The 26,888-nt window shown below is 42.8% G+C and overlaps 1 protein-coding gene across 5 annotated transcripts in view; it reads left to right on the forward strand.

Annotated features, from left to right (window-relative positions):
• The window catches only part of PDGFA (platelet derived growth factor subunit A), a 37,247-nt gene extending 10,899 nt beyond the window's left edge, over positions 1-26,348 (forward strand). Inside the window, exons 4-8 of one of the 5 annotated variants that reach the window (XR_010374610.1) lie at positions 964-1,151; positions 9,256-9,382; positions 11,021-11,103; positions 12,108-12,221; positions 12,329-15,529. Coding sequence is in view for 3 of the 5 variants with exons in the window: in XM_064461685.1 (XP_064317755.1) it covers positions 964-1,151; positions 9,256-9,382; positions 17,293-17,426 (449 nt within the window). In the remaining 2 variants the exon portion in view is untranslated. Of the gene's footprint in view, positions 1-963; positions 1,152-9,255; positions 9,383-11,020; positions 11,104-12,107; positions 12,222-12,328; positions 15,530-17,292; positions 17,467-23,585 lie in introns of those variants that run through there. The other 4 variants (XR_010374611.1, XM_064461685.1, XM_064461686.1 and 1 more) reach the window with 4 other exon arrangements.
• The last annotated feature ends 540 nt before the right edge of the window (positions 26,349-26,888 follow it).

Raw genomic sequence — 26,888 nt, forward strand, 5'->3', positions numbered from 1 at the left:
GCAAGTTGTCCCTGCAACTGCTAATATTTTCTGGACCATTTTGAATTGTCAGCTTGACTTCTTAGGCAGTCCTTAGGTTGAGAATGATACATGGTTTGGATTTTTCATGGGAATGTCCTGCAGCAGCACAGAGCTATTCTTTCCGATCCTCATGTGGCCAAAACGGTTGACTACAAACTCACCTCCCTGAGCCTGGCAGGATATTGGTTTAGCTGAAAATGACACTGCAGGTTCTTTGGTCATGCTACTCTTGTGGTTTCTTCTAATTAAAAAAATAACACATTAAATAAGACCCAGCATGCACAAAGCTTTGGTAGCTTCATTGAGAAAAAAAGACAGTTGCCCTTTGGGATGGCAGAGGGACAGACTCCCTGATGAGGGGATGTTAAGGTTTCGGAAGTGGAAACCCAAGACTCAGAAGTTTCAAGCTGGTGCAGGTTGTTTTCCAGCTCAGCCAGTTTGGGTGTGATATAAATATCCTCAGTGCAACTTCTGTGGTGGTATTTGCCAGGTGTCGCATGTTTGTGTGATAATTGCACATGTGTGCAGTGATAGCCCCAATATTGTGAAATACCAGCTGCTGTTACGCAGTGGCCATGAGGCCGTATTAGAGGATCATCTAATCTGGAGAAGGCCCTGGCTTGCTGTCACTTCTAAAGAGCCAGAATTGTCTTATCTAATGGTATGCTTTTTGAGCTATGTTGGGAGCCAGGCCGTTGTAAACCCTCATTTTAGGGCTGGGCTTTTGGGAGCGAGTCAGGCTTTTCTCCAGGCTAGCACCCGCAGTTTAGTGGTAGGCAAACAGTACTCAACACTGACCTGTCAGTAAGCAATGGGAACTGAGAACGTCATCTCAAACCGCCAGCTAAGGGTGCCGCAGATAAATCGATGGTGTAAAGTATCTGGGTGCTCTGAGGTGAGAGCAGCTGCTCACCTGGAGGTGTGAATTTCTTGTGTTCGCAGAGGAAGCCATCCCGGCTGTCTGCAAAACTCGGACGGTTATATATGAGATACCTCGGAGTCAGATTGATCCCACCTCTGCCAACTTCCTGATATGGCCACCCTGCGTGGAGGTGAAACGTTGCACTGGCTGTTGCAACACCAGCAGTGTGAAATGCCAGCCATCACGGATACATCATAGAAGTGTCAAGGTGAGCAAATGGTGGCTGCAGAGCCCTAAGAGGGTCCTCTCCGGTCTAACATCTCCAGGTATTCCTGTGGCTGTTCTGTATGACCTGGATCTTTATTATCCATCCTCGTAGCCGGGGGATCAGATACAATGCTCCACTCCATCTCGAGTGTATGTGATCGTTGGAAAATCTTGGGTTTGGATTTGATTTTCACAGGATTCCTTTTAGGTTTTTCTTCTTTTGTAATGAAAATAAAGTTGATTGTGTCTTTCCCATGATCTCGCACAGTACAAAGTTAAGAAGATAAAATGACTCAAGGGGCATTGGACTTAAAAAAATAAATAAATCATGGTATGGAATGCTGTTTTCTTAATTAAATATTATGCAGCCTAAATTGGGCTTTTATATTTGTCAACATAACACTTTTGATCTGAAAAAATGTGTTTCAAATTATCTTACCCCAGGGATGGAAGACTCAACGGCTTCATGCTGTATTTACTCATTAGACAAAATCCCTGTTGCAATTTTTCCAGTAAATATTATGTGAAATATTCGTATGCTCATTTGGCTTCACTGTGTTCTAATTTTTATCAGTTTTTTTACAAGTAATGTTGATTTACATCTGCATGTAGGGGATTAGACTTACACTTAGCATTTATGTTGTTAAGACTCTGAGTTCTTGTTGCCCTGAGTATTTTAAGAGCAGAATTTTAAAAAAAACCTAACACATTCTTGAACGTAAAATTGCCCAGCACAACATGCTGATCACTGTGCTTGCAATGGATTTCTTGTTGAGAAAGGTACTGTTAACCCACGTAGCGCTGTACATCCCAAACACAAAATAAGCTGGTTCATTGTTTTTCATGCACACAGGCACGCATCTGAGCAGGATTTCTTTTTCATTTCTGAACATCTGAAAAATCTTTTTGTACCCAAATAAGCTGGAGAAATACCTGAACAGATTTCCTCAGTCTTTCAAAAAATAGTTAGTGCTGCCCTTCCTTTGGGGGATACACTTTTCCGAAAACAGTTAAAAATTAGGAAGAAATTAGGAGCAATCATTATTTGAGGGCTGAGAACAAACCAGGGAAGTTGAAGCGCTACAATTCTAAGCCGTTCAGAGTAGAAGCTAAAGAGCAAAGTGCCTCAGGGTTATAATATCTAGTGCTATTGCCTTTGGGTTTGATGCTGCTTCCACTTAATATTGTGTGGCAATTAAAAACGTACAAAGCAGCTGGAGATGCCCAGCAAAGAGCTGAGCCACGTATTGTGAACTTGCTCTTGGTACTTGTGTGTGACATTGCAACCCCGTGCTTGTTTGCTACCCCTGCAGTGATGGGAAAGGTTATAGATATAGAGAGGGAGGTTTGGCTGTCAAAGTTCCCTGCTGCTGGAGACACCAGGGGTTCCCTAGAAGCTGCAAACTCCACTACTGGCAGCAGCTTTGCGGGATGTCATTCCTGCTTCCCCAGCACACCACCACGTTGAAGAATCTTAGTTTCTCATTCAGACCACTGATACGGTTTTAGTGCTTTTAGATTTGCATTCATTTTAGGGTGCAAGCTAAAAGTAGGTTCAGCTGGGCAGCTGCTTTTGTGGCTGTGTAAATATATTGCCACCAGCAATATCAATATACGTCAGCCAGCTTTGGAGGACTTTTTTTTTCCAAGCTCCAAGATTGCTCCAAACAGTCATTAAGTAGAAGGGGAAAAAAAAAAGGACAAGAGGTCAAGCAGGAACAGGATGTTCATTGTAAAGGTTGTAGGCTGACCCCACTGTCACACCAGAAGTCTCTGAACAGAATCCATATTTATGCCCTCCAGAGTCAGATCCTCTTGTAGCTTTGATATATTTGATGGTTTTATGAGCCTTTTGCCAATCCTACATTCAGAGCTGAATGTCTGCTCATGCCATTAAGTAGCTGGCCCAGGGTGAGGGTCGCTGGAAAGGTAGGGGGAGCGGTTTTGGAGAGCCTTCTCAGCTGTTCCTGCAGTGCGGTTGGAAAGCCGTCTTGTGTTTTCCCCTGATGTCAGACTGCATAAAAGCGTTCTTTTGATTAAACGCTGAAAAGGCTTTCCCCACTTCCTCTTCATTGACAAGGTAGTGAGATCATAGCTGGCCCATTCACACTAGAAAAATGTTCACCCAGAAAGGTCAGCAAGTGGGTTTGCATCATCCAACAGGCGAAAGCAAAGGGTGTTTTCTTTGTCTTCTGAGGGCCACTGTAGTCAAGGTTAAAAGACAGCCGTGGCAGTGTGGGAGGAGCAGTGGAGGTGCTTGTATTGGGGCATTCCTTTCTTGGGAACATGATTCAAAGGCTGTAGGGGTCGGGGATATCCTTACTTTGCCTCCACTGTGCCTCGGTCAGTGAAGTACTGGTAATGGGCTTGTGGAATTGGAGCTGTAAGGAGGGTCCAGGCCAGGGGTGTTGGTGGCACAGCTTCCTCGAAGAGGGTCCTCTAAGGTTTCTCTTTCATTCCCTTTCATGGGGTGGGTTAGCAAAAGGTAGGCTTGCCCTGCACTGTAACAGAGTGAGTGCATGAGAGCTCAACCTCCTAGTCCTAAAGACATCTCTGTTCAGCAAGCTGTACCTGTACAGCCCTGCAAAACCTGGACTGAAGTAAAGCAGCTGGCTGGGAGTTGCTCTTTGATAGGAAGGAAAGAATTGCATTTCTTTCCTGATAGAGTAATGGTGACAAGGGTTGGTGAGTCAGGGGTGTTGGTGTCTATTACAGATATATTTCCTCTCCTGTCTGCAAATGCATTTCAGTTACATCTGCAGATTCTGTTGCTTATGTACAGCGAGATCAAGTATTTACCAATACCAAGTACCAGACTGTAATTTATTTGGGAGGTTTCTCGTAATGTTGAGCATGATGTTTTTCATATATTTGGTCATGGCAGCAAAAACCGGTTAATATTATAGAGTAAATCCTGCCTACACTGCTAATTTTGAATAGCCAAGCTGAGTATCGTTGTTTGCAGCAACGCTCATTTCCAAACTAAGAAACAAAAGCTAGATCAGTCCATCTACCTCAGCTTTGCCTTCTGCTTGGCCTCGAGCCACAGCCATACCAGCTTTAGCCATTTCTGAATGTTCAATGTTGAGCTGATTTGGGGAAAGTATATTCTTACAGTAAATTAATATGAGGTAAAAAATGCAGAGAAAAGGAGCTGGAAAGGAAGGAACGCAGGAGCAACTCAGCTGTCATCTGGGAGTTGTTCAGAGAGGTTTTGAAGAGAGATGGAAAAGAATGCAGAAATTCAAAACCAGTTGTTCAGCAGAGCCTCTGAAGAGGTTAAAAAGGCCTTGCAGAACCAATTGCATGTGTAGGTAAAGTGGCTGTATGTAATGTCTGCAGGTTTAAGAACATTTTTCTTCAGTGACTGTTTCTGTCATTAGGATAAACAGCACTTTGATTTTAGCTGTGGCTTAACTGGAGATTACTGCCAGCACTTGGTGGGACCTGCAGGACCAGCTGACAGGTATCAAAGGTCATTTTAAGAGTGGGAGGAACAAGGGAAATGCGGATACAGGTAAAGACAAGACAGAAAACGAGAGGTGCCCTCAGAGCATGAGCGAATCCAAGTTGCCTGACAGAGGCAAGGCTCGGCTGTTCCCACTTGCAGAGAGGATGTAGAGACACACGCACCACACCCTCCCCCAGCTATTCCGTGCCCCGGGGGGTAGCGGGTTTGTGGCAGTACCCTCTGGTTCTGCCCCGGACCCTTCCTCCAGCCGCGCCCTCTCTGAGGCACCGCCAAGCCGCCCTCGGGGCGGCTCCTGCCGCGGAGCCTGCCTGCTGCCCCCCGCCGGCGCCTTCCCGGCGTGCCCCGCGGCCGCGCAGCTTCCCGCGCCGCGGGGACTGCGTTTCCCAGCGTGCCCCGCTTCCGTGACAGGGCTTCCCGCCGCCCCCGAGCCCGGCCCGGCCGCCCCCGCCTCCACGCGGGGCTGCGACGGGGCTTCCCGTCGTCCCCGCCGCCACCTCGGGCTGTGGCAGGGCTTCACGCCGCCCTCGGGCCCGGCCCGGCTGCAGCCATCCCATCCGAGGCTCTGACAGGGCTTCCCGCCGCCCCCGGGCCGGCGCGGCTGCAGCCCCCCACGCGGGGCTCTGACAGGGCTTCCTGCTGCCACCGGGTCTGGCCCGGCCCGGCCGCAGCCCTCCCACCCAGGGTTCTGACAGGGCTTCTCCCTGTCCCGGGCCCTGACAAGGCCACCCCCTGTCCTTGGAGCTGTGGCAGAGCTGCCCCCCCACCGCCCCGTGTACTAACAGGACGGTTAGTACAGCGTGAGCGTACCGTGAGGCGCCCCTGGGCCTCACTTCCCTGCAGGGAGAACTCGTCCCTGCCCCACCCTAAGTAACTGTGCACGGCGTTTCTTAGAGATTTTGCCAGAGGAGTGCCCTGTAAATGTCTCCAATGGGTATCTTGGCCGGGTGGCTCTGAGGTGGCTGGCCTCCCCTCCGCTTCCCCCGGCCCGCCTGTGCCAGGGAGGTGCGCACAGCTGCCGTGGTGTGCCCTGGAAGGCACCGTGTCAGTCCTGCCCTCGCACCCCTGGAGCGGCGGCTCCTGTCGGGCGAAATGCTCAGTGCCTTGCCAGGCCCCGCAGGACCCCAGATCCCTGCTCAGTCCTGGTACCTTTATGCCCTGTTAAGTTATGCCTTCCTTGCAGATTTGAGGGCTGTAAAGATCATAGCTGCAAGGTGAAGGTGGGTTTTCCCTCCGCCATATCAGAACGCATCTATTTCAATATGGAAGAAACAGATGCTTCCAAAAAGCATCCTCAGCCAGTTGTTTTTTTGGTTCTATTTGCCATCCTGTATTTAGCTGTCAGCCACAGGAGTTTTGCTGTTATGAATAATTTTCTGGGCTGAGACTTCTCTTGCAAGTTCCTGCCGAATAAATTTCAGCTTTGTGCTAGAGGTGTTTTCACAGAATCACAGAATCACAGGATGGTGGGGGTTGGAAGGAACCTCTGGAGTTCATCTTGTCCAGCCCCCCTGCTTGAGCGGGTACACCTAGAGCAGGGGGCACAGGAATGCATCCAGAAGTTTTGGGCGCTTCTACTTACAGTCTTGGCTTTGTCCTGCTATTACTCCCCGATTTCATCTCTCCTGGAGAAGCTCTAGGAAAGGTGTTCACGTGATGTTTCTGTTAGGCTACATATTTTTACCAGATTTTATTTTCATTTTTACTTAGCCACCACACCATACCACAGGATTGCATCTAGAGTCTACAGTGATACAAGTATGGTGCCACCAATTATATGCCATTTAACTAAGCTAGCCAGTTATTTCACTGTCTTTTACAGAGTGTTTACATAGTGATATTTAGCGGTTTTGGAGGATTTTAGGTTGTCATGGTTTTTAGTTTTGTTGTGTTAGCATCAAATAGAGGAAGCTGATGTTGGTTTGCCGAGGACTGACCGCCTCAAAGCATTAGTAATACACCAGAGAGTAACTCTACAAGATAAACACCAGGGAGAAAAATACGAAGAAGAAAAAAGATGATAACACAAGGCCAAATCCCATGCTGTTAGCATAGCTATCCCTGTTTATACCCACTGAAAATCTGACCTGCAACCCTTATCATTTTAGATTAGCATTAATTACAGATCCTGTGTGGCAGCAGGTATTAACAGATGACACAAGCAGAGCAATTTATCCGGTTTGTGCTGCTTCAGTTTGAGTATTTGCAACATCTTAGAAAATGACATTCCTTTAACTTGTGTAGCATGAACTAGGGCAGTGGAACGTATGCCGGATAGTATTTTAACTACAGTGCAGTAAAAGCCAGCTTTAAATTGCTGTATAAATTAATTACGATCCTGTTCTTAGAAGTATTACCTTTTTTGGTTTTTTTTTTCTGTTGTTTAATACCAAATAGCTACAGGGACCACATATATCTTTCCATTTGGAAAACAAAGCAAAACAAGGACAGACTTTAAAAAGCTTGATTATAGTTTATTTTTGTTGCGTGTGATTTTCAGTAAGACTGGTTTATTCTAACAGCTGTAATAAGCACAGCAGATCTGAAAGCTGTTTCATGATTGCTGGGTCTCTTTCTTTGTCTCTGATGATGGAGGTGTCTTAATTACTGTTTGTTTTTGTAAATTTTAAGGATTAGTTGTCCTTTGATGCCAGATGACTCAGTTGTACCATACATTTTCGAATCTTTGTGTTCAAAGGCTTGCTGGAGTTGGGTTCTGATAGGAGATTTTGAAACACACTGCTTCGACCCATAGTCTTTCTGCAAAAGCATTCTTTTATGTCACGGCCAATTCTTAGTCTGTTTATATGGAGAGCTGACAGCTTTGGAAGGTACCTTTTAATGTGGATGCTTTAGTTATTGCATCTTTCTCTCTGCAAGTTTTGTTTGCTGGGTAAATGAAAATCGTCTTCAGATCCTGTTGACAGAAGAGGCGGTGACTAAAATGCGGATCTGAGCTGGCTCCATGAAAGCAATGGCAGATCTCCCATTGACTTTAACAAGGCCAGGGTTTTGCTCTAGCTTCTGTTACTGTCATTCAGAGGTCCTTGGTAGTTTGTGTCCACAGAGCCAGAAGAGTGTTTCTGGGAACTGGGAATGTGATGGTTTTTTTCCAGCCACCACTCTCAGTTTGTGACACTGTTGTTCCACTTTTGGGAGGGCCAGGGAAAGATTTTCATAGTGTGAAGATTGATTTGGAGCATTAAATCCCTACCAAACACAAAAGTAAGCCATTACCAGGAGAGTCTAGTGTAATTGTGTGTATTTTTTTTTGGTAGTAACAGGAGCTTTTGGGTCAGACTTTACAGTTTTGTCATGTAACTTATTTGTAGACACGTCCAGCCTCTCTTGTCCTTCTGCTCCCTCATCTATCTTACTTATAATGCGTACCTGTACTACGTAGTCTTCTTGATTGCTGGGACAGCCACACTGCAGCCCCGTTTTGTCAAATGGTAGATAAATCATTAGGAGGGCTGAGAAGCTGTGATGTCATTTCAGCGATTTCCATTTCAAGCAAATGGTTATCACCTATTCATGCAGCATTTAACACCATTGTAAACTATATGTTGGACTCCTTACACACTGTCTAGTACTGTCTTTGCCCACATTATGCCATATTCCCTTTCACAGCTGTGACCATCATGCCTGTTACACTTAGCCTAAGTCTGTGCCCAGTATCCCACAACCCATGTCAGTGCCCCAGCACAGCAGCGTTCCTGCTTGCTGTGCCGTTCCTTCTCTCCTGGCTGCTGGCACCAAGCTGGTCAGGATGTCTTCATGTTCAGTATCCCAGTCATCTCAGTGTCCCTCTTGTCTGCGTTGGTTTCCTTCAGATGTGAGACCTGCATGTAGCCAGAGCTTCTCCAGCATACTCCTTCCTCCAACCTCACCTTGCCCTCCACATGTTTTTTTAAGGATGCCAGTGCTTTGACCCAAAGCAGAGCAGTGCAGTTGGAAGCAGTTGGATGGACTGGAGAGAAGTAGCGAACCTGCCAGCTATCCACAATAAAGCTGAAGGCTAGATCCCTTGGACCTAAAAACAGTGCAGGGGAACTCCTGTAAACAAGTCCCAGGTCACTGCAAGAAGTGAGCAAGACTGAGACTACTGCTTTCTAAGCTGATACTCAGATTCTGGTTCTGTAAAGAATTGGGCACTTCAGGTTCAGAGGGCTCTGGAGACACCAATTTGTAAATTATAAAATATATTACAAACCAACCTAATGCCTTTGCTGTTAGCCTTCAGCTTAAGAACTTAAGAAGTGGTCATCATGTACAGAAGATCATGCTAAAGGTGGTGGCAGTCTACAAGAACAACCACTGATTTGAGTCTGTATTAGAAGTTTATTGTATATATGTGAAAACTGAGTTGCTTAAAACTTCAAACCAAAATGAATGGGAAATTGTTTTATCTCTTGGGGGAAAGGAAAACTGTTTCAAACTGCTGAACTTGAATAAACAAATACTCTGTGCAATAAATAGTTACACGATGCACAATTAAGATAAAAGACAATTAGTATGCTAACATTTTGTATGGGTTTGGCTACATGAAAAAATGGAGCTATATAGTTATCTGTCTTCAGTTCTGAACTATAACTGTGTTAATGTGTCTCAGTACATACCTCATCGTATTTTATAGGTGGCAAAAGTGGAATATGTTAGAAAAAAGCCAAAATTAAAAGAAGTTCTGGTGAGATTAGAAGAGCATATGGAATGCACCTGTACATCATCAAATACTAATTCAGATTATAGAGAAGAAGAAACTGGTATGTTTTCCTTTTTTTTTTTTTTTTTTGTTGCATTAATGCTGATTTCATATAGACCTTATTTTTATATTAGTAAAGAATGTAAAGCAAACTTTGCTTCCAGTGAACTCAGTAGAGAAGCTCCCAGCTATTTCTCTGTGTATTGGAGATGCAAAATTAGGGACAGTTGGTGCTGGACAAAGAGTTTGCATTTGAAGTTTAAAGTGTATCAATTCTCATTAGATTAGCCTTTAAATAAGCCTAAGTGCCCGATAGTATTCAGGTCTTGCTTAACTCAGTTAAAGGTTGTCATGTTGCAGCTTATTGGTGAACTCTGTTGCCTAATTTCTTTAGACTTTGCAAAGACAGGGCTAAGGCTGAGATTTACTTGAGTTGGGGAAAATATTAATGAAAAGAATGTAAAGCACTTGGGAGTAAATTCAATATTCAGGAGTAAGGAGTTCTGAAACAACACCGCCAGTTCCTGTTGTTTTCTTACTTATGTATAGTCAAGAACTTATTGTTAGTTGTCATGTTAAACATAAGTTTGCCTTATCAAGCCAACATTTAAGTTACTGTGGGGAAAGATCTAAGGGGAAAGATATTTACTTTCAATGTGACTTTCATAAAACTACCTAAAATCATTACCTCAGATCCTCTTGCTAGGGTGCAATCAATGCAGAACTCGACACATATTCAGGAAACCCACTACAGTAGAAAGGACACCTCCCTTTCTCCTGATTTTGGTTGAAGGCAGCCTCAAAAGTTTGCTTTCACCTCTGCCGGGAATTTAGGGGTGCGGTAGACCCAGCCCCAAAATGAGAGTCAGTGAAGAGCAGGTAAATACAGGAGGAAAGCTGCCCGGGGTGATGGATTTCCTAGGTGGCTGGATAAGGAAGGGTTTTCTATACTGTCTCCATCCAGCATGGAGACGTAAATCTGGTCTAAGCGAATGTAAACTTCAGTTGCTATGTACAGAGGAGAAGAATTAGAATTTGTATAAAAACAAAGTTAGGCCTCTGCTGTGATTTTCTTGGACATCAATTTATAATCTGAGCTGAGTGTTTTAACTGAAACTAGGTTGAGTTATGAGTAGACAAAACCACATTTAAATGGTTACTTTTATGTGTGGAAGGGTTGCTATTTTTTCTATGTCTTCTATTTGGAAAAAAGTTTCATTAGATCAATTTCCGTTTTCCAAAATGTCTTTAATTGTCAAAGACTAAGCAGTTAAGATTTTAAGATGAAAAATTTTCTTTTTGGTGTGTGTGAAAAATGGGGTAGAATTGTCATGGAAAAATGTAGATTTCTAGGATTTAATTACTGATAGGAACAAAACTTGCACCAGCAAGTGGATGATGAGCTGAAAATAGCTTAACTACAGAGCTGAAAGCAAATGTTGAATACTGCATGGTAACAGTAATTATAGATGGATCTTGGAAATGACGTATGCAATGCCAACTTCGTTTATTATTTCTTTACTTTTGTATAATTACTTTGTAAACGGAATGTCAAATCAGACGTTATAAAGTTATTATGTTAATGCAAAGGGTAATGAGATTTCTTTGAAATGTAAACGGTTTGAGTATTTATTACTTCAGTGTTCAACAAAGTGCATTACCTTAGGGCTTTTTACCAGCCCTGCCCTTATGTTAACAGGAAGGCCTAGGGAATCAGGTAAAAAACGGAAACGAAAAAAGTTAAAACCAACATAAAACCTACTGGAACTATTTGATATTCAGGTAGGACCTATATGCTGAACACCTAATAGCACAAGTACTGGAAAACTTAATCAAATATCATCACTTCAACTTAATCACTGTTCAAAATCTTGACACTTGCTACCTCAAGGCTGCAAAAAGATTAGATTTGATTGGCTTTGATAATTCTACCTGCTGGTATTTTTCCTTTAAGCTCCACATCACCATCAACACCTTACATTCTTGAGCTACTTCCTTTTCTTGCCTTTTTTGTTTCTTTTTTTTTTTTTTTAAATTTTGAGGGCGCTAATACTTCAGCTTCTGAAATCTCAAGTTCTGTTGCCTCTGCTTTTGTTTCATTATTATTGATTTCTGGGGTCAAAATGTCCCATAATAATGCATGAATGAATCGCCAGGTTACAAATTCTTGTGTTCCGAGTTTTTGGCTGTAAAACATTGAGTGTACATACAGCAAATACTATTATATGCATGACCATCAAACCCATGTGTTGGGATGAACTGGGATTGATTGTACATGCACCTGAGACACTCTGATGATCTGCCTACCTGCCAAGGAAGATACTTAGAAACACCGTGTTTTTGTGTTACAGGGCCCTGTGTTACTTACACCAGAAAATTGAGATCTTTTTTTTGGTTGGTTCAGTCTCAGTAGGATTATGTCAGTCAGTCATCAAAATTCATGAGGTTTTCGGTGTAGTGAAAAACTAACACCCTCTCAATGCAAAAATGACTGAAATCCTTTGGCCAACATATTAGCAGTGTATGATGATGGCGATACACATTCCAAATTAAATGTGGAATTTCCATTTCTTAATGACTTGAAATTATGTAAACTGCAGCACTTGCAAATGATTCTAGTATTTGGAGCGGGAATGATTTGGATTTTGCAGTGTATGTGCCTAGCGCCTGGATGATGGTGAATTTAATTTCAAGCACCTGTTTTTGCACATAGACTCCCAATGGCAGTTTTCATTTATACTGATGTATCGTTTCTAAAGAATGCTAAACTTGATATCCTGTTTCAGATTAACAGGTATTTATTGGGAGTAGTATGATAGAAGCAAAGATTTTCTAAAATTCAACTTTAAAAGTGAGCATGTAAACTCAATCAAAACAGCATTTAGAACTTCTTGTCCCAGGTTAGTGACTCTTCATGCAGAACAGTTTTTTTTTTAAGTCATCTACTTAGAGGGTAGGACCTTTGATTCTAATCATAGAGTTATTGTATCTTTTTTCTCTCCTGCAGATGTAAGGTGAAAATAAGCTAGAAAAAAAACTTCTCTCTGGGACATGGATGTACATGGTTTGTTACATTCCTGAACCTACTATGTATGGTGCTTATTGACTGTATACTTTATTTGTTCTCCTATGTGAAAAATGGCTCAAAAGAACACTTAATGAGAACAAAGAGACAATGTACATTTGTTTAATGTGACATCAAAGCAAGTATTGTAGCACTCTGTGAAACAATAGGAAGCTTCCCTGTCCAAAAAAGAAAAAAAATGAAAGAAAGAAATGCAGAAAAGAAAAAAAGACAGTTGAATGAATGGAGGATACCAAAAGTACTCAAAAAATGACAAAAATCTAAGTGAATAGTGGATTTCTGTCAGAGCAGTCAACGGTGCTTTACGTCAAGAAATGTGCCTGCGTTCTTGATGAAGATGGATGGACACTGATGGACTTCAGGCACAAAAAAAGCAGGAATGTATGAAATGATCAAATGCCACGCAAACACTATAGAACAATACATCCTGGCTTGGTGGTGTTTTAAAAGTCTATTCAGAAAACCTTCTGGGGAGCCTTAAGTGGATTTTTTTTTTTACACCATAAAGTGATTATTAAGTTTTCTTTTTACTTTTTGCCTAGCTTTTTATTATCTCTTGGACTACATTTGCCAATAACACATATAAAAGACTGGTATAACAATAAGCAGAACACAAAACATTATGGTATTTCTCCTAGTGGGATGCAAACTAATGAGATGTATTAAAATAAAAATGGTATACCTATGCATAATTTTCTAGACGTTTCTTGGTTTATGTTCCCCAACCTCCCCCGTAATTTAAAGCATTACATAAAAAGAAAAAAAGAGAAAAAAAGAGAGATGTGCGTAAACAAATCATAGGATATCCATGCAAAAATCCTTTTTTTTTTTTCCTTTAAGACTTATGCCAGTTGCCTACTAGTGATGTTGTGTTAGCAATTGTCATTCTTATCAGTATACAGATACTTTTATTTCACCTGTTGGAGCTGTGTGAAATGTACAAATTCTTGTATCTGCATTGTACAATGTCATGGTGGCATGGGAACTACCTTGCTGCAAATATTTGAACAAAACCTAAAATTCTTTATTTTTGGTAAAATGTTATGCTTTATGTGTATTCAACAGAAATATGTGTTTTTGTAAAGGTGAAGTTTGTATTTTTATCTAAAAATTAACAGTTTTATATACCTGAGAAAGCCTGCTATGTTTTCTTGAACCAAAAAAAAAAAAAAGAAAAAAATTAAAAAAAAGAGCATTTTGTGGTCATATTTTTGTAGTAGAATAGCCCAAATAACATCAAAATCTATTTGAACTATAGCAGGGCAGATAAAAGACTCTGGCACCAGCTCCTGTGTTTTCAAAGTGCCAAAGGATTAAATGTTCAGTTCCCCACGGATTGCAGTGGGAGCCACATGGCTGAATCCTTCTGTACTGCTTTGGAAATTTAGGGCTGTGCCAGATACGACATGGCTACTCACTTGGCCAAAATCGCTGCCCCGCCCCAGTAGTTTGGATTACGTACCCTTTGTTTTGGTTGGATTATCACATTGGATATGTAAAATGAACTACTGGATTCTTCCAGTTGTGAAACATCTAAAGAGATGAAAGAGTTTCCTTAGTTTGGAACGACTAAAAAGTTTGTCTTGAAGACAGTGTTTCCACTCAAATAAAAAGATATCTTTAAATGTGAATGAACTGCAGAACCTTAAAACAACAAGAGAGAAAGATATTTTAACCTTTCCATTTTGTTAAATATAGTTCAAACATTCCCCTCCTGTTCCTGTAGCCATGTCCAATTTCAGCCACACAAAGCAATGTTAGCTAACAGGCGTTATTGGCTTCAGATGCTAATGCAGAGATAGAGTTAGCCACCGGTCTATTTTGTGATCATTTTCCCAGTGTATTTGTTGAGCACCAAAACTGGAAATACATTTAACTGAGATTGTCTGTGCTTGTTTTCCACTAAGTGTACTGTTCACGATGTTATGCACATGAATGTATGTGTCTGCGTTTAAAAAAGTGTATAAAATGTAATTTATATATTTATGTTTCAGTGGGATGCCAATAATGTTGCTCCGTTCCTTTTTTGTCTAAAAGATATCTAATGAAAAAACCATATATCCATTAAAATCATGTAGATGAAAAGCATTATGTGACCCACTCAGACACTGTGCAGGTATGAAAGGATGTCAAAGTCACTTAAGTGGAATAATTTGCAAAACAACCTTTTGAGAGTCCTATGGTTGCACTGGCCTGAGAAGGTTGCGTTCGGACCTGTGGGCCAGCTTCCCTGGAGTAACTCCGTTGAGCTTAATGGAGTTCTGCTGATTTACATCACGAGCGAGTCTGGCCCTATATTAAAGTCTTGAAAAAAAGGCAAACTGAGAGGCATGCATTTGATCGGTGCCAGCAAATAAATGTGTTATGCCAAATTCAGAAAACCAGGAGAGAATGAAGACTGAATGTATTCTTTCCCAGTAGTTGTTTGTTTGAGTCTTGTAGTCTCGAGTTAATTTTGTTACCAGGAATGAAATGCACGAGAGTCTTTGTTCTCAAGCGCAGTGTTTACACGGCATGCAGCAGAAAACACAAAAATCTCAGGGCTATATTCTCAGCTAGTATAAATTGGCAAATGTTTTTGACTTCAGCTGCCCCTAAGCTAATTTACATCAGATGAGGATCCAGTCTGCGGTTTTTAAAATACAAGGAGAGTGTCATGACATAGGTGTCATTTACTGTCGTCCAGCTGAGGTATTACCTGCTGGCCTTTCGAACGCCACAGGCTATGGTGTTAGTCCTCCTTCTCCAAGGTGGCAGATACAATCAGAAGGAACAGTAACGTTTTAAAGGTTGTGACACAGGAGACATTAATTCAAAGTTAAGTTGGACATTTCAAGGGCCATATCCTCAGCTGGTGTAAATCACCATCACTCCATTGCCTGCAATGGAGCTGTACCAGCTTACACCACTTGAGGGGCTGGTCCCTCATTCTTGCTCATCCCTTTCACTACTCGGTCCTGCAGGGATCTCAGATTGTCGTGTACTGTTAATGTAATCCTGTGTTCTCTAATACTTAAGCACAATAAGTGAATATAAGAATGGGTGTCAGACTTAACTTTGAATGTCCAAGCTCTGAAATGGTTTGTTTCACCATTGTGGCTGTAAATTAAACAGTTCTCTGTGCATTCGTGAATGCCGTGTCATATCTTCTTCCGCTGTCTGCTGGAGGTGGACTCCATCTGGACTTTTGAAGTGCAACATTTGGAGTGTTACAGGGAAGGGTGTGAGCAATTGGAGCCGTGAGATACCTGATTGACATCTCTCTTACTTGCGGGGCGGGGGGCGAGTAGGGGACTTAATGAAGGAGTTGAAGATGATAGTTGTAAGTCACGTTTCCATGTGATCCTTTAACACCTTGTTGTTTTTGTCCTTGAACGTACTAGGTAGAAATTTGGGGTAAAACGTTTTTTCTGTTTTACATTCTGCAGTCACTGCCTCTGTCCAGAGATTCAGAAGTGATTGGTTTGATTTAATCCTTTTTGAGGTCTTTTCTGGTCAGAAAGTATACCTGTAGTGGACTGTCCGAAAGGAATCTGAGTGTTATAATATGGTGCATGATTGCTGAGTCTCTAGTCAATTCATTACATTTAATTCTGTGCTTCATCTTTCCAGAGCTGCCCTTCAGTTGCTTTTGTTGAGTGAAATCAAGGATTGCGTGCCAGTTTGCTTTCCTTTTCTCCTGCCCTCCGTCGTGCTTAGTATCTGCTTTATTAGACAGTGCATGGTGACTACAGGCAGTTCTTCCTCTCCAGCCCTGGAGGTTCCTAGGCAGCTCCAGCACTTCTGTGTCTTTGACCTTAGGCTTTTTACTCTGCTTGGAACAGCATCTCACGGGCCTCCTCTCTCCAACGGCCTTCAGCATTCCAGCTGTGAGGTTCTTTTGGCTGTCCTCCTCGGGTCCATGTTACCTTTCTGTGGCCTATTTGCCAGCTATTCTCTGCCTGCCTTTCCCATCCCTGTGTTTCTGTCTCTCAAAAATCATTTTCCCTTCCTAGGATCTGTCTCATCATATATCTCTTCTTTCTTCTCCTGCCTGACAGAACAGCCTTTGATCTGTTTATCTCCAAATCAATTGCTTTATCTAGGCATGCGCCCCGAGATCCTGTCTCCCAGGCCTACAGGCCCGTAGCTGACCCCCACATGAAAGACAAATGCTCTTATATAGACACGTGTTTGTGGAGAGAAAAAGATTCATCTTTGCATTTGGAAAAATATTCATGACTGAAGGCTCCCTGCTAAAGCTCTGTCCAATTCCGGCAACAGTATAACTCTGGAATAGTGGTATTGAAGCTATTCCAGACATCTGACAGTTCAATTAAGATCAGTGGCCCCGTTTATAATTTAATTTGAAAGTGTACCCAAAAGCAAAGATGAAGTTTCAAAGTTACCTCAGATTTGCATGCTCATATTTTACTGTAATTTGAAGGAAATAATGTTTGTAGGGCCCTTCCATCGCTTCGACAATCTTACCGTGAATATTTATTTGACCCTCTCTTGGGCTGGAAATTGTGGTTGCTTTAAAACAGAAACAATGTGGAGGTTTTCAAGGAAGTAATTTTCGTGGTGTTTCTACGCCACAGCTTCTAGATCTCAGAAACAGTCAGGTAAAAGCCATTTAAGCCCATAAGAATCCCACTTAAGTTTGCTTTAATTTGAGGTAACAGAGAAAAGCCTATCAGTGTTGCATTCCTCAAAAATCAGCCTGTGTTTTGTACTTATATTTCATTCAATTATTGTGTGTTTTCCCACATTTTAATAGCAAGGTATTATTCCATGTCTGAGCTTTTCTGTGCCGCTCTTTGCTGTAGCATCTCTGCGGCACAGCCTTGAACTGGTTTGTACTCATATCTCCTCTGAAATAAAGAACTATTGTTATCCCATTTTAGGCGAGACCGAGGCATGGAGAAATGACTGTGCAAGGTCACACAGCAAGGCTATGGCAGAACCAGGGATAGGACTCAGATCTGAGTGCTCATCCAGTGCCCTAAATCACACGACCATCTTCCCTTTCCAAGAATGAATCCTTGCACCCTTAGAGCTAAATACTGAAAAGATTGAGGGTAAGTCATTTTGCCTAATTATTGTGCATCGGATACATGATCAAAAACCACTGCCGTATTGTCAGAGAATGTAGTGACTGATGAAAATCCAGCTTTCTGCCCATGCAATTACACAGCCTGTTATGCTGTCATGAGCTGGTCATTTCCTGCATCTCTAAGGAGTCAACCTTTCATGACTTACAATGAAAATTATGCACACAGAACAAATCAAGACTCAGATTTTATGGGAATTTACAAAAAATCAGTAGACAATTTTCATCGTGCTTCCCTTCAGTTCAGTGTCATTCATCCCTTTTATAGTGTGGGCAACATTTCCTAAGGGAGCTGTTTTTATCGTGGGCCCAATCCGGATTTTTTTTCCCAGGCCTTAACGTGGAAAAGCACTTTAAGAGGTGCCTGTGTTTGCCCTCTTCAAACCAGTGCCTAAGCATGCTTGTAACTTCAGACAAACATCCCATTGACCTCAGGCGAATGGAGCAGAGTTGATGCTTTATTACTCTCTTTGAGTAGAGTGTGCCTTCCTGCCACAGGATCCCAGAGTGGGATGGGGGTCTTCGTGCTCTAAGAGTGTTGAAGTATGTTGTAAGCAACCCCAAAGATGAAGTAACACTAGGAAAACAGCTAGGAGAATTCCACTCTCTTCTGCTCCCATGGAGGTTGCCATTTTGAAATACATGTTCTTTTTTGGGAAAGTACTTTCCTGGCGTGGGTGGGTTCAGGACTGCAATTACTAACGGCAGTGATCTTTTTGGGTACATCAGCGAGTATAGTTAGAGAACTCACAGTCATATCCATAAGAAATTTGAGATGGGAAAAAATAATGAGAGTGCATTTCATGTGAAATAGGGCAATTTTTAGTTTAGGAAAAAAAAATAATAAAATTAACAAGATCAAAAGGTTGGTCATTCATTTTTCAGTTGTGGAATGTTACCTATCCCTTTAGTCATTCTAATTACTTGCTGCATCAGGCTAAATTATGTGCTGAAGTAGCTTAGAATCACTATGACATGTAAAAAGTTATGGCTGGTTCTCGATGACCTGCTACCTATTATCCTGGTATATGACTGTGAGGTGGGGCCTGCAATCACAGTTGTAAATCAAAGAACAAGTCATAGGTTAGGTACTGTTTTCCTTAGATATTGTCTCTAGGTTTGTTTTCTGTATGCTGGGCTCTTGAGTGACATTTGGTGAGCTTTTCAGGTAGGTGTAAAGTCAAGAAGTTCCCAACCTGAAACTAAGGAAGTCCTAACCCTTCATCTTGTTCATAATCAATAGATGAAATTCTGGCAACATCCTGGTGATAGAATTTCTGTCGCTGAAGGTTTCAGTGTCACATTCTTCCAGTGTTATGTCTTCCCCTGGAGGGGAATCCAGTTATTGTTATATTTGACTCATTAGCAGGCCATCAAATCTGACTTGGTTTGAGTTTTTAGCATCTAAAAATGTCTGTTGGGACTGATGCTTGTGCATGCCAAATGTCTTCCAGGATCTTAGACAAAAATATGCAAAGACAGGCTGATTTATGTGCTTCAGCAGAAAAGAAATCCACATATGAAGGCTGGAGTAGTCCCTCAAACAGGGAAACAAGGAGCCAAGTTTGTAACAAGTGTTGCACACTCACCTTCCCAAGGTCAGACCTGGTGTTTTGGCCTCTACGTACTGTCTTTGATCTTGTGTAACGAAGGCAACTGGTTTTACTGTCCGTCTTTGAAATTGAGAGTAGCTGTTAAGATCAGGTATGCAAAAACCAGAAGCAGAGAGAGCTGCAGTTGAGCCCATAGTGCTTGAAATCCCCTGGGGATTTTGAAAACATCTTGGTTCTTGAAAGCTATCACAAATAAGTAGAAGAAAAGCATTTTAAACCCTTCTGAAAATCCCACCCTGGTTTATTTGGCAGGTGAAAAAAGAATCCAAGAAATATACTACATAAAATGACATTCAGTGACAAAGTGGGTGTTCATAGAAAATGCTCCCACTTAAATCTTTCAGCAGTTAATGATAATCTTTACGGACCATAATACTTGAATACTTCACTTATCGATACATCAGGGCTTGGATGAACTTTGAGATGTATGAAAATGGGACACTCCTTAGGCCAATGGTAGCTCTATGTTCTAGTAACTGATCAACCAATTACATAATTGGCCAGATCGCTGGCTTGCATAAATAGATACAACTCCATTGACTTCACTGGAGATGACAGTTACCTGAGAATTGACCCGAAACTCTTGCCACGAAGCAGATAATGGTTTCATATGTTGCTGTTTAGTGTTGTTGTAAAAATAGACTCATTTCCTGGAGCAGCTAAAACAAGAAAATCTGGAAAAGCAATTTCCCACAGAGACTCATCCACACTGGAATTTGCCGGGGTCCCCGGATGTGAACATGGGCTGTTAGAAAACAGAAAACAGCAACTTTGTTTAGGGAAGCCTCTGACCTGTCAAAAATGCAAAGCATTTGTTACCAGACTTTTCCTTGGCAATTAACGGGAAGAATTACTCATAGAAATTATTTAGTTTGCTCACAAGGGGAGAAGCAAGACATAAATTCAAGATATCCCCTGTTTGACCACAAGGAAGAAGACTGTTCACAGAGGGCCTGTGGGTGAAGTGCTGAGAGGCCTCAGCTCCCTTTGGGGATGAACTTGAACTTGTAGACCTCAGTGAAGTATCAAGAGCCCTCCAGAATTGCTGGACATCCCTGACTGGGAGTTTTTTCGGCAGTCTAAGGGGTTTGGGCATCCAGTTTTGACTTGTTTTTACAAGACTTCTGATAAATCTCAGTTGGCTTCAAACGCCCTGTCAGTGTTGTACAGGGAGGCTAATTTTGACCCAGGGATGTCACCGTGAGCGTTGCCTTCCTTTCCTAGGTAGCGGCACTCAAACCCCAGGTTAACTTTCTGCTGTTTGGTGTAGGTGTTTCCCAGCAGTGACTTTTCAAGTGCCTGTTGCACGCCCTGTTCACTGCTGGAACAGCCTGACATTTCAGATGGGGAGTCCTTACTCCATCCATGCCTCACCTCTTCCTTAGCACTTTGGTTTTACATGTCTTTTCTATATAAAGGTGGTGCTGGTTTAAGCTGTAAGACCAGGGAGATTTCAAGAGGCCAGGTTTTCTGCTATGGGCCCCGTTCCGCTGGAGCCTGTTGCCCAGCCGCGCCTGCTGTGTGGGCCCAGAGAAGGAGGGAGGGATGCTGCAGCACTTCAGGGAAGCCAAGATATGCCTCCTCGTGCTCAAACGGTCCTGCCTGAAGATGCATCCTCCGTGGCTACCTCCAAGCGCTGCAGTTTCTCCCTTTCCCCCTTGCCTTGAGGGCTGATGTTTCCCTGATGCCTACCTACGTGTCCCTCATGCAGGGGAGGGTCTCATGCTGCATGATGTCGTTGAGGAGACCTGGTATCTACTTGGTAGCAAGATTCCCATGCAGGCTGGGGGCCCTGTGCTCATACGCTCAGGAGTGAAGACCCTCCTTGGTCCAGATTCACCCACAGTAAAATAAGCTGCTCAGAGGTGTCCTTGGAGCCAAGAAGCTACTCAAATACATCTTCAGAATCTGAATTCTCCCTTGAGTGCAGTGGGTTTCCACAGCAAAAGTGACAGTAGCAATTTATCACAGATGGAGTGGTAACTTTAACAGGCCATGTATGAGTCCTGCAGGTTAATGCTCAGCTTGTGTACTTCGCAGATTGCCCCAAATGCTCCTTTAAATCAAATAGTTGCTGTTTATTCAGGGATATCTGTTTCTTGTACACGTTCTTCAGAAGAGCTTGCCTAACATCTTGTATCCATTTATTGTGAAGAGCCTGCTGGCCCATCCAAAATGATTCGGCTATGTCTGCATATCTAACGGGGGTTTGGGGACCTTGTAGCTGGGGTTAGCAAGTACAAATGTTTTCCATTAGCTCCCTGCATTCCCTTAAGTTGTGATTCAGCAAGAGTCAGTGCAAACCTGAACTTGAGGCATGTGAGATGTTTCTTTGAAGTTACTTGTGCTTAAAGTTAGGCATGATCCAAGTTGGCTTGCTGAACTGAGGCCCTGAAGAGCCTACTGTGCTAACACAGTGTAAGCTTAGTCTTCTTCTTTTATGCATTGCCTGGAGTGATGCTAGTTTCAGAAGCGTGTGCAGCCTTACAGTAAACTATTCCATAGTATTGAGGGAAAGCTTTAACTATTCAGTGGCTTTCTACCAGCAAGCTCAGCTCCCCTAGAAAGTCCATAGCACTGTCTGCCCTCTCTGGGCCTCTAAGGTCTCTTCCTTCCAGTTTTCTTCAGCATGTTTCTTTTCTAAGGCAAGTGAAAAAAAAAGTCTTAAAAAAGTACCTTAAAAAGGTGGGAAATTAAGCAGATCATATAATCTTGATTCCTTTATCTCGCTTAATTAAGGAGAAGTTTGCCAATAGTGATCTGGTATTTCCTAAAACAAGCATACATGAAGAACACTTTGAGCAACTTCAAAAGAATTTTCAGGGTAGATCAGGAAAAGATAAAACCAGAAGTGGAAACTTCTAATACACTTTATAGCTCATTACTTACAGGAAGTACATTGTTGCATAGGATACTAATGAATTCTGCAGGATGAGGTTTCCAAAAGTAAAAAAAAATATGGCACCTTCTATATCTTAGAGGAAAGGTCTCAGGGCTTTGCAGTTACGTTAGGTACGCAGTGGATGTGTGTGGTCATATCACCCGCAAAGATTCTACCTCTGGGAAAGGCTTTTTAAAGTTTCAAGTGTCCACACTATTGAATTTCTGTGGCATCTTCCAGTTCTAGCTGCGAAAAGTGGTAAAGGGAATGGTAAAAGTCTATCTTGTTTTCCTTTGTCCTGTTCTGCACCCTAGGAGGCAAAAATACTGCATTGCCTATGTCTAGCTGCGGGGAGGACAGCAGGAACACGTGTGAGTGACTAAGGGTGAACACGGTAAAGTTGGCACTGATGTTGTCAATCAGGTAGCAAGACCAGCAAAGTGAGAACAGCAAAATGGATGCTTAGATTTACCAGTGACGCTTGTCTGGAAAATTCATATTTGACAGACTCTTAATTAACTCAACTGAAAAAGTAATCCTAAAATCCTGGGTTTGGACAAGGGCCTGAACCCCAAGCTACTGGATTTACTGTTAGTGAGCTGATGCTCCCAGAAGTGTTGTGAAACAGTAATATTTCATACTTGTAAAGCACCCAGAGATCCTATGGATGACAAGTAACAGCTTCCTACCACTTAAAGAGTCCCCTGGCGTAAGCAGGCCCCTCGATGGTGACTAGAGAGTTGGTGGGTTGTGCGCCAGGCTCAGCTCACGGTTTCAAGTCCAAATGTGCTGTCCCCAGGTTAACACCAGCCGGTGTTGGATGTGCCTCTGTCACATGCAGGGCATTGCACACGTGCTCGTCACCCTGCTGTTCTCCACCGTGGGGGAATCTGTCTGCCCGCCAGCTCTTGTATTTCACTCAGATTTTAAGGCTAGATTTGCTGTATGTTTGAAGATATTTTAGACGGCAAGGTATTTCCATCAGGACTAAAAGGACACGGTTGGTGAAGCTTGAGCATTTTTTTCTTCAATACAGGCAAGATATTTAAATATTGGGTTAGTTGTTCTATGTGTCTTTAGGCACCCAGATACTTCTAAACTTGTGGTCACGGAAGGCTGTCTTACTGAAAATCAAGAGATGTTTGCCCTTGTGAAAGTTTCTACTCATGCTTGAAAGTGAGATTTGGACTCCAAAGTCACAAAGATGCTTTTGCAAATGTTGTGTCTTTCATTCTGTTTCTCTATAAATCAACCTGCTTGGCCTGAGCTCAATGTTTAAATAATAAACAGCTGAAGGACAGTCTGATTGCTTCTTTCTGAGTGTTTCCCTTATGGAGTGCTTGGGGTGACATGGCATCTGCTCTGACCTTAAGGACCTCCTTTCTGGAGGTTTTTTTATGATGCTAACAAACCCCACATTTTAAGTAACCGTTAAATAAACCAGTCAGTGGTAACTGTTCAAGACAGGGATTAGAAGGGTATTCTTACTGGGATACAAGATGGCTCTGTCCATGTGCTGGCCAGGGATGAAGGGCTGGAAAACTGTGTGGTGGAAGAGACTATTAATGTGATTTTCCACAACTTTCCTTGCAGCTGCATTTTTGAGGAGAGAGAGAGAGAGATGGCTAGGCTTGCAGTTACATGTTGTGCCGTCATAAATGCTACAGCCACCATCTGTTTCCAGCCCACGACTTGAGAGAAAACTGAGCAGTAATCTCATAATTCACATGAGCATTTTACACTTGTGAACCCTTCCCAACCTTTGTCTAATAATGAGGGGAGTGCGTGGTGCTAAGGTTTGTATTTTTCCTGCACGTGTATTAGTGTTTATTCGTATGTCTTTTTCTGTTTTGTTGGTTGTTTTTTTTTCATGGACCCATTAAAAAAAATTTCTTTGGGAAGAAAATCAGACCAGTTCCAGGGTCAAAAGAAACATAATAAAGGTGAAATCCCAATTCCATTGACCTTGCTGGCAAAATTCTGCAGGAGGAGGTGTATTTAACATTCCTCGATGTGTCTGTCTTGGTTACTTGTTGATTAAAAGAAAGACATTAGAAAGTGAAGAGGCAGGTTGCTGAACTGCCCTTTCCCTGCAGAAACAGAGCTGTTAGAATAGCCGGACTTGCGCATTTTAAACCCGAACCATCAGATAGGATGGTAATGGTAGGTTGGATTTTAATGAAAACAAATTCTTCTGCTAATCTTCGCTTCGGGCTGGCCCTCCGTGGGATTAAGGATACCACCTGCAGTGCCAAAGACGTGCTCCGGTTCGAGGCTGCTGGTGGGCGGGAAGAACACAAACATCTGAGAGTGACTCTGGTGAGGGATCGCTGTCTGTCCTGTTGCAGTGCCCTCAGGGAAGCCAAAGAGTTGAGATAATTTAGTTGATGGAAATACTGCTCCCCTCCAGCCTGCAAAGCAAGGCTGACATCATTAAGGATTTCTTTTTGACTGTTCTGCAAAACCAAGGGCTGCTGTTTCTCCGGGCCTCCTCTCGTCTTTGGACCCCATTTGCACGCCTCCTCCTAGCACAGCCGAACTGGCTGGATGAACTGCTGCTCTTCTCTCGCCTTAGAAACAGTGACTTTCATCATCTCGACCAGACTGCAGAGCAGTTTAAGGATGAAAGGGCTTCTCATTTCGTATATCCCACTGCTGCTAGAATTATAAATCCTTGATGGACTGAGTTTATAGCAAACTGCTACTGCAAGCAAGTGAAATTTATTTTGTGTTGTCATATGTATGGTCAAACTGTCCAAGAAGTTGCCAAACAAAGAACTGAGCTGCTGATGGGCAACCAATTCAATCTCTTCTCATTTTATTTAAAAATAATAAATAATTATCAATCAAAGGAACTTATTTTGACATGTGCTACCTGTTGGGTGATCCTTAGTATGTCCAAGATGTGTCTGTAAGTGGAAGAAAACTGCCAGCTGTTGCCAGGTTCAGCAGACGTGACATGAAGTTCCACCAAGAAAAGGTGTGTGGGCTCACTAGGGTGGGGACAGGTTAAGGGACACTCCCTTTTTTAGCACTGTTTGCTATTCTGAATATGTTTGTTCAGGCAGCAAGGGTGCCCAGAGGCCACATGCAGCTGCGTTGACCCCTGCTTGAATCAATGACAAAGCTTCACTGACCTGTATATGGCAGTGGTCCTTCTTCTGTCTTGCGGTTTGGTCAAAGATGGATTGTTGGTGGATCTCGGATCTAGAAAGCCAGCCCATGTCTATTTTGGTGCCTTTTGATGGTAGATAAGCTAAAAAGGAGACAGCAGAAGCTCTTCAAGCTGATGGCGTCTGAATCACATATAATTTCTATATCTTTTTCTTACAGAACAAACAAGCCTAGAAAGTTATCTTATTTTTATTTTTTCCCCAGGCTAATTAATTATAGCTGGGGGTGTTGGGAGCTGTCGTATTAAACTGCCTTTCCCTGCTTATTCCTGTCGTCCTGCCAGATCCAGTCCCTGCTGCCTCCCACCCCCTCGTCTGTAGTTTACGGCCACATCTGAAGTGTCTGCCCTGCACGCGTGCTGGTGGGAGCCTCCTCCCCGCCAGTGCACACGTCGTGGCTTTGGTGTCCGTGGAGTTATAAGCATCTTTCTCGATGCTTGTTTTTGCGTGAGTGGGGGAAGAGAGGGGGCACGGGAAGGGCAATGGCAGGGAGGGCCTCTGACATGAAATTCTCAGGAACAGGATTTGCACATTTTATGACTGTTCAGATGGAAATGCAACGGAGCTGAATTATTACTCCTTAATCCTGCTTTCTCACTTTCCTCCCAGCAGCCTCCTCCCCTCAAGCTTAGGTAATACAGAAGCTTATAAACAAATCCCACCGCATGAAAAATAGCAAAGGGGGGGAAAAAAAAGGACCTGGCTTAGGGCTGTGATGGATAGACAGGTGGAAGGCAGGCACCAGAAGGGAGGATGAATGGTAAAAGCCTTTGATGGAAACACTAAAGAGCTATTGAAAATCCAAGGGGTGGGGGGAGGGAGGAGAAAGAATAGCAGGAGGAGGGAAAGCAAGGGAGCCGTGCCCCCCTTCCCCCCCGCCCTCTTTCTCAGGATGTTGAAAGTATTTGTCCTTCGTTACAAAATGATTGAACTGCCGCCAGGCCAGGCCACCCTTCCAGCCATTGCACTGGGAAACTGGCACTTCTGAAAGCCTCGTCGCCTCTCAAATTTTATAGCTTTCCCTTTTTTGTGGGAGTTTTTGTGTTGTGCTACTTGCAGAATTGTTTTCAGATTTGCCGCATATGAAAGAAACTATATTTTGTTGCTCTGACAAACACAGAATCCAGGTAATGACAGGAAGAATTTAAAAATAAAGGCCCATTTTTATCAGAATACCCAGCTGCCTGCCTTTTATTGAGTCAGAATTTCATGCATTTGGTATTCACAAGGTTGCATTAATATTCCTCTGGTTCATCTCTAGTGCTTTTTGAAGGAGGGATTTCATCCTGTAAATAAAGCTTCTACTTTATCGATGTCTCTCTGTGAGCAGAAGTTATACCTGTTCTTCATAGTCACAGTAGTGAGGATGATCCTGCCACATCATAATTAAAATGGTTTTTGCACCAGATGAACACCAGATGCACCAGACAACAGTGGGAAAAGATAATCGTTGCCCTTTTCAGAATGGTCCTTGAAGTTCTGCGAAGCCTTTGTCCTGCAAGATCTATAGATGGGAAGAACTATTGAAAATCTGCCTATGAGATTGTTATGGCTGCCAGGGTCAGTATTTATATTGTGTATTTATATGTGTGTGTATTTATATAAGCTTGATGCTTGGGAAGGACTGAACCTGTGTGTAGTCTCAAGAATTAGATCTGGGTGTCTGTAGATGCATCCTCCACCCAGGCCTGTGGTAACTGGGGGAGGACCCAGGGCCATGGGG

The sequence above is a fragment of the Phalacrocorax carbo genome, chromosome 10 (assembly GCF_963921805.1).
Source record: "Phalacrocorax carbo chromosome 10, bPhaCar2.1, whole genome shotgun sequence".
Classification (NCBI taxonomy): Eukaryota; Metazoa; Chordata; class Aves; order Suliformes; family Phalacrocoracidae; genus Phalacrocorax; species Phalacrocorax carbo.